This window comes from Cervus elaphus, chromosome 23 (genome assembly GCF_910594005.1).
Source record: "Cervus elaphus chromosome 23, mCerEla1.1, whole genome shotgun sequence".
NCBI classification, from domain to species: Eukaryota; Metazoa; Chordata; class Mammalia; order Artiodactyla; family Cervidae; genus Cervus; species Cervus elaphus.
The window spans coordinates 26,581,377-26,589,568 of record NC_057837.1 but is presented as its reverse complement, the minus strand read 5'-3'; the positions used below and the strand labels follow the sequence as shown (position 1 = coordinate 26,589,568).

Sequence of the window (8,192 nt, the reverse complement as noted above, 5' to 3'; positions counted from 1 at the left end):
CTAAACTCCACTATTTGACATTTCCTGCCGAAGAAAATCATAAGAAACTGTCTATGTTGCTTTTGGAAGCAAGCGCCTCCTATCTGTGGTCAGGGGGAGGCAGGGCCCAGGCTGGTCCTCAAACTGGGTGATTTGCCTTTCTACTGTGCTTAGCATCATATCCCCAGGTATCACCTGCTGTTTTTCTGCAGCTGAATGTTCTGGAGTATGGCCATGGCTTGAAAAGGATGCCAACAGGATAGAGGTGACATTCTGCGTTCCATATGCCACAAAGGGAATTCCCATCCGGAGAAAGGAAAGAAATTCATTTTTAAAAGACCAAGTAACAGTTGAGTTTTGCATTTTTGAAAACTCGAGATCATTTTCTGCTGAATCAGCCAATCTTTCTGAAGCCTCAGAATTTCTGATTCCTATTCAGTATAGTTTTACTAAAACAAAAAATGCGAAGGAAGTGTTTTGTTTTGGTATAAAGAGGTTCTAAATAGACCAGTTTAAAAGAAAAAGGACAATGAGGGTATGACCAGCCTGGTGACTCTGTCTAGAATTCTTGGTGGAAATACCGAACTTGCCAAAAATTAGGGGTGGGGCTGGGGTGCGGGGGAGGGGTTGGGAGATCTTATCTTTCTAATTAGAATGCGGTTGCTAAACTAAGCTAGAGAGAACAGGACGAGAGAGACATAGGGTCCTGGAATATACAGATGCTGCTAGTTATTTTTGTTTCACGACAAGAGTTGTTTGTAAACAGATAATTACCAACTACCACCACCACCGCATCCTCCTCCCCCGCCCCCCCAACCCAATAAAAAAAGTCCTGGCCCCAAACGAGCTTTTAGTTATACCTCTCCTTCGTCCCCATAGCCTCAATAACTTTAGTTTTCCAGCCGGAGAGAGAGAAGGGAGAGGGGAGAGGGAAAGGAGGAGAGAGAGAGACAGACGTCTGCTGCCACTCTCCTGGCTAACTGAAATGCTTGTTCCCGAGATTACAGTAATTACAGCCCCAGCGTGAGTTCCATACAAGCGCTAAATGAAACAGCACATCAATTAAAAAATAAACACTCCATTCTCGGAGAAAGACAACCCCCTGGGACGTCTTAACAAGCGTAAATGAACCTGCCAGGCCGCCCGCCCCTCGGGCCCCTCCCCGTCGAAGGTGGCTACGAGCTGGCGGGGGCCTCGCTCGCTGGCCGCGTCCCCAGCCGCTCGGCCCCGGGAACACCGCGGAGACGTGTCCGCGCGTCCGCGCCAGGGCCCGGCGCCGCCTCCCACGGGGAGGAGGAGGCTCTGGCAAAAACATGTCAACTTTGGAGAGACGCACATACGTTCCAAAAGCGCGAGGCTAAAAGGGAGAATCCAGCCACAGAGTTTCCAGCCTATCCTATAAGTTCTTCTTTCTCCCTTTCTGTTTTTCTTTTTTAAAGAAGAAAGGGAATTATATCTCTTAAGGGAGCTCTTTATATATGTCCGGATGCTTTATATATCTTACCTAGCCTAATTAGCAGAACCCCCTTTGAGATCTGAACTAACCCCCTTTGAGATCTGAACCCCACTCTCCAGGTAGGGAAACTAACGCTGCCTCACGTCCCTCAGCTGAGGCAAGAGGAGACCCTTCTTCCCGCCCGCCCGGGTGCCCACGTCCCTCGCGCGCGCGCCCTTGGGCTCCCGGGTACCTGTTCCCCGGCTGACCCCTGTCCAGCCCCACCATCTAGAATGAACTGCAGTCATTCCATTCCTCCCACATCCCCAAGCCTCCAAGACCGTCGTTCTGACAATCCCAAGAAGGGCGCCGCTTTCCCGTTCCCCCGCAAAGCCCCGGCGCACGCGCCGGCTGGCTGAGGGGCGCGGGGTCCCCTCGCCAGCAGGTTGCCCACATTCGGGGAGCGTAGGAAGCAGGGGCTTGACTAGTTCGAAACTGGCCTCTGAAAGCGCGTGCTGCATAAAGAATCTTCCCCAGTTCCCAAGCGCAGACTCGGGGTGAAGCAACCCCGACCTCAGCCCCACAGAGCGCCGCGGGGACGTTCGTGGCAAAACCCGTCTCTGCGGTCAACCCCAAGGTTATCCAAACTCCAGCCGCAGACAGCGCGCACTGCCGAGGGGACAAGCGGGTCCGCCCCAGGAAGGCGGGGCCTGGAGAGCGCGCAGACTCCGCCCCGAGCCCGGGATTGGCGCGCCGGCCGCGGGCGGAGACGGAGTCCGAGCCGTATAAATATTCATGAGCCGGCCTGGGCGTAGCGGGGCCGGAGCGGGAAGTTGGCGAGGGACACTGCTCCCGCCGAGGAGGTGGCGGTGGCGGCGGCGGCGGCGGCGGCGGTGGCGGCGGCGGCGGCGGAGCGCGGGCGCGCCGCTCAGGTGTCTGCTCCGCCTTCCGGCCTGGATTTGCCTCCGTGAGTTCAGCGAGAAGGGAACCACCGACACCTCGCCCCAGTGCCGGCCGGAGCGCGACTTCCACCGGAGGCGGGGCCCGTCATCCCGGCTGCTGACCGACGGACAGACGCCGGGGACTGAGGGCCGTGGCCTCGGCGGAGGCGGGCCCGTAACCCCGGCAGCAGCCGCGCGGCCTTGGGGGCGAGCATGAGCCCCGGGACACCGAAAGGGGGCTGCAGGGGCTGACCCGGCTCAGAGCGGCCTGGCCCAGCCATCTTGACTGCGCACCGCGGCCCGAGAAGAAACTTGCTGCGCCGCCGCCCTCAGTGTCCGGCAGAGTCACCGGCGCGCGCGGAGAAAGCGACCGAGGGAGGGAGAGATGAGCCGGGGGCCGGCCACTCTGTCCCGCGAGGGCTGAGCCCGGCGGGAGTGAGCGGGGCAGACCCTGGGACCACGGTGCCCTTCGGCGGCCACCCTCGTCTCCCGCAGCTCCAAGAGGACGCATCTCGAGAAAGGGACTAGGCTATTGGCAGAACCCCTCCCGAGAGAGGCAGGAGAGAGCCCGGCGCTCTCGCAGGAGCCCCTGGCGCCCCTCCGCGCGCCGCCCGGAGGGCGAAGGCGCGGGGCCGAGGCGCGCAGCATGGAGTGGGGTTACCTGTTGGAAGTGACCTCTTTGCTGGCCGCCCTGGCGCTGCTGCAGCGCTCGAGCGGTGCGGCGGCCGCCTCGGCCAAGGAACTGGCGTGCCAGGAGATCACCGTGCCGCTGTGCAAGGGCATCGGCTACAACTACACCTATATGCCCAACCAGTTCAACCACGACACGCAGGACGAGGCGGGCCTGGAGGTGCACCAGTTCTGGCCGCTGGTGGAGATCCAGTGCTCGCCCGACCTCAAGTTCTTCCTGTGCAGCATGTACACGCCCATCTGCTTAGAGGACTACAAGAAACCCCTGCCTCCCTGCCGCTCGGTGTGCGAGCGCGCCAAGGCCGGCTGCGCGCCCCTCATGCGCCAGTACGGCTTCGCCTGGCCCGACCGCATGCGCTGCGACCGGCTGCCTGAGCAGGGCAACCCCGACACGCTGTGCATGGACTACAACCGCACCGACCTCACCACGGCCGCGCCCAGCCCGCCGCGCCGCCCGCCGCCGCCGCCCCCCGGTGAGCAGCCGCCCTCTGGCAGCGGCCACGGCCGCCCACCCGGGGCCCGGCCCCCGTCCCGCGGCAGGGGCGGCGGCGGGGACGCGGCTGCGCCCCCTGCACGCGGCGGCGGCGGCGGCGGCGGTGGCGGCGGCGGGAAGGCGCGGCCCCCTGGCGGCGGCGCGGCGCCCTGCGAGCCGGGATGCCAGTGCCGCGCGCCCATGGTGAGCGTGTCCAGCGAGCGGCACCCTCTCTACAACCGCGTCAAGACGGGCCAGATCGCCAACTGCGCGTTGCCCTGCCACAACCCGTTCTTCAGCCAGGACGAGCGCGCCTTCACCGTCTTCTGGATAGGCCTATGGTCTGTACTATGCTTCGTGTCCACCTTCGCCACCGTCTCCACCTTCCTCATAGACATGGAGCGCTTCAAGTACCCGGAACGGCCCATCATATTCCTCTCGGCCTGCTACCTTTTCGTGTCTGTCGGCTACCTGGTGCGCCTGGTGGCGGGCCACGAGAAGGTGGCATGCAGCGGCGGCGCTGGGGCTGCGGGCGGGGCCGGGGGCGCGGGGAGCGCGGCGGCGGGCGCGGGTGCGGCGGGAGCCGGCGCTGGGGGGCCGGGTGGGCGCGGCGAGTATGAGGAGCTGGGCGCCGTGGAGCAGCACGTGCGCTACGAGACCACCGGCCCGGCACTCTGCACCGTGGTCTTCCTGCTGGTCTACTTCTTCGGCATGGCCAGCTCCATCTGGTGGGTGATCCTGTCGCTCACGTGGTTCCTGGCGGCGGGCATGAAATGGGGCAATGAGGCCATCGCCGGCTACTCGCAGTACTTCCACCTGGCCGCGTGGCTCGTGCCCAGCGTCAAGTCTATCGCCGTGCTGGCACTCAGCTCGGTGGACGGCGACCCGGTGGCAGGCATCTGCTACGTAGGCAACCAGAGCCTGGACAACCTGCGCGGCTTCGTGCTGGCGCCGCTGGTCATCTACCTCTTCATCGGCACCATGTTCCTGCTGGCCGGCTTCGTGTCGCTCTTCCGCATCCGCTCGGTCATCAAGCAGCAGGGTGGTCCCACCAAGACGCACAAGCTGGAGAAGCTCATGATCCGCCTGGGCCTCTTCACCGTGCTCTACACCGTGCCCGCCGCCGTGGTGGTCGCCTGCCTCTTCTACGAGCAGCACAACCGCCCGCGCTGGGAGGCCACGCACAACTGCCCGTGCCTGCGGGATCTACAGCCCGACCAGGCGCGCCGGCCTGACTACGCGGTCTTCATGCTCAAGTACTTCATGTGCCTGGTAGTGGGCATCACCTCGGGCGTATGGGTCTGGTCCGGCAAGACGCTCGAGTCGTGGCGCGCGCTATGCACCCGCTGCTGCTGGGCCAGCAAGGGCGCGGGCGCGGCGGGCGCGGGCGCGGCGGGCGGCGGCCCGGGGGGCGGGGGGCTGGGGGCCGGCGGGGGAGGGGGACCGGGGGCCGGCGGGGCGGGCTCCCTCTACAGCGACGTCAGCACCGGCCTGACGTGGCGATCTGGCACGGCCAGCTCGGTGTCTTATCCAAAGCAGATGCCATTGTCCCAGGTCTGAGCGAAGGGGAGGGTGCGCCCGCGAGGGGTGGGGAGGGGGCGAGGAGACGGAGTGCTGCGGGGGGTGGGGGGCTGGGAGGAGGACACTCGAAGGCAGAGGTTTCCACCCCTTCACCGTGTTGATTGCTATTAGCATCATAATGAACTCTTAATGGTATCCATTAGCTGGGACTCGCTTAGAACAAAGTACCTGGCATTGAAGCCTCCCAGACCCACCCCCCTTTCCACTACCGACGGGCGTGGAGTTTCTCCCGCCAGGCGTTCATTTCTGTTGGCAGGGTGGGGGAGGGTGAGCCCCGCGGCTGCGTTTCCTAGACCCAAGGTTTGGAGCCCTCGCTGGTTGCCCTTTGCTGAGCTTGAAGCCAGACCTACAGATTTCACCCGAGGGACCTAAGTTTTCTCCCTCGACTCTGCTACGTAAACTCTTACTCCTAACACGTCCTAGAGGCGGGATGAGCGCGACCTAACGGGATTGCACGGTTTGGGTATTCTTAATGACCAGGCAAATGCCTTAAGTAAACAAACAAGAAATGTCTTAATTATACACCCCAAGTAAATACGGGTTTCTTACATTAGAGGATGTATTTATAAATATAATTATTTGTTAAATTGTAAAAATGTGTAAAATATGTACATACCCAAAGATATACAGTCTGTACATTTTCTGTAAAAAGTTTAGAGGCCACCCCTGTAAGAACAAATATAAGTATTCTATTTTGTCAATAAAATGACTTTTGATAAATGACTTAACCGTCGCCCTCTCCCCCTGCCTCTTCTAAACTGTTACCTTGAAAGTGCTTGTGGAGGGCCCCTCCTCCGAAACACGGACGTTTTCTGGTTTCTCATTATGTACACTGACCTTAGGCATGAAGAAAAATGACCTGTTAAACTCGAGTTCCTAAGTTGTTAGCAAAGTAAATATCACTGTTAAACTGAAATCAAAATTGGGGTTTTTGCACCTTTCCGAAAAGATGGTGTTTTTAATGATAGCTCTTTTCTGATCCATGGACACCACTCACCTTAGTCGATGTAAATGGAACTTTTGCAAGGCACAGTTCCACTCCGGCCTTGTTATTTATCTTGTATAATATCACTAAAGGCTTCAAACCCCACACTCATTTCTCGCGTCCTCCGTGATTTTGAAAGCACCTGCTCCTCCAGGACCTAACACACTGCTGAAAGGGTAGAGGTTAATGTTTTCAGCCATCGATCACACTGTACAGTGTAAGTCACTTGACAATCCGGTGGTGGAACAGGCACTCTTTAATGGATTAAACTAACGGGTTAACATCTTAATAACCTTCCAGGCTTGTGTATATCAAATGTGCTTCTTTTCCTAGAGAAAAAAGCTATTGTTCCTCTGTCAAGACTAAGCTAATTTATTTGAGCAGAAGGCTGTTGAATTAGCAGAAGAATGCTTTGGCAATTGTTGAACTTTTTACCTGTCTGCCCAGTGCCTCAGCACATCATTCCTTTAAGAGGAGCCAAATGAATAGGGTTAATCTGTAGGGAACTTGGTCCTTTGAGTTGGAAAAACTTTGATCTTTTCTCCTCTCCAAATGTGCTGTATAGTCTGAAGTTTCTTTCCCTGCGGCCGGGCTCCTCTTCGTGCAGACCAATTGGCCACCGCGGAGCCTTAAAGTTCTTCCATGAAAGGGATGTGGGACTTTTACTTTAAAAAGGAGAGAGAGCCAGGGAGAGGAAGACTTGTAACAGTTAGTGAAGACCAGAGGCACAAGTGCCCGCAGCCTTTTAAACAGCTTTTCCCGGCATTGTTAGCCAGCCTGCAGGCAGCTAGGCATGAGTTGAAGCTTTATAGAAAAGGGCTCTGAATGCCCTACAGGTGGTCTGTGCACATAATCCCCCAATTTCAAGCGTTTTCCTTTGCTGGACAATTGCATTACAAAACTCCCTTCTTTTTCGCTCCTAATTGAACCAATGAACTATTATAAACTACAAGTTTTTCTTAAAAAAAAAAAAAAAAAAACCTTCAGTGCCTAAATTCTATTGACTGAATTCTGGCAAGTTTTCTGAACCGAACCTTTTCAAACACCGGAAGTAAAAGCTTCTTCAACCAACATTTCTCTTTTTCAGATATTTTTATTCCCCATGCTTGTTATTTTCTGACAGATTAGCAATAATTTAAAAGTAATTGGTAAGGTTGTGTGTTCCTGCTGAAAAGATAGCCCCAGGACCCGTATTAACCTGTCAATCAAGATAAGAAATGGGCAGCTACCCTGCTAATGATGGGGGGCATCAAACGTTGTGGGCTGGGTGGGGACTTCTGCAGCCAGCAAAGAAGTTTGTTCTCTTTTCCTAATAGGAATATTTAGTGGTTCGAAATTTTTTCTTTTAATGAATAGGATGGAAACTACTTTGACTGATCTTTCTCATGTAAGAAGCTTTTAAGAAGAGTTTCTTGGTAGAAACATTTTGTAAATCCTTTCCAGTCACTCTTGGTGTTAATTGGATTTTTAAAAGTAGATATACAGTCAGAACATCTACTTTAGCTATCACGCTGATTTTATTTTTTTAAAGTCAGAACCACTGTAAAATCTCCTCCTGCTGCAGTTTATATTAAAGAGTTCCTATTTTGTAACTTGGATGCCAATGAGAGGCATGCATGTAATCCATGAGGGTGACTCTCATGTACTCTTTATACATAACCCAGCCATCAACTCACATTGTCAGTTTTAAAGTTTTGAAGGCAGTTCCCATAGTCTTTCCCACATATGTGGGATAAAGAGCAAGTTAAAAGACAGGTTAGAGGGACTCCCCTGGTGGTCTAGTGGTTAAGATTCACCTTTCAATGCAGTAGGTGAGAGTTCAATGCCTGGTGGAAGAGCTAAGATCCCACATGCCTTGTGGCCAAAAAAATACAAAATAGGAACAATATTGTAACAAATTCAATAAATAATTTGGTCCAGATTTTAAAAAAAAAAAAACTTTTAAAAAATTCTAGTTAACATATTGGTTTCTGAGTTTAGCAGGATTCTCACTGACATATTTTCAAGTATGTAACAGTGTGAAATGTTCAGCTTGGGAGTTTTTTTCTTTATTCTTCAATATAGCTTTGTAAGATGCTGTACTTGATAACTTTTACAAAATGGCTATAA

General features: G+C 55.2%; 1 protein-coding gene across 1 annotated transcript; it reads left to right on the top strand.

Annotated features, from left to right (window-relative positions):
- The first annotated feature begins 2,297 nt into the window (after nucleotides 1-2,297).
- On the top strand, nucleotides 2,298-6,188 carry FZD8 (frizzled class receptor 8). The gene has a single exon (XM_043883576.1). The coding sequence runs from the start codon at nucleotides 3,002-3,004 to the stop codon at nucleotides 5,075-5,077; it is 2,076 nt and encodes a 691-aa protein (XP_043739511.1). The 5' UTR covers nucleotides 2,298-3,001; the 3' UTR covers nucleotides 5,078-6,188.
- Nucleotides 6,189-8,192: the final 2,004 nt, after the last annotated feature.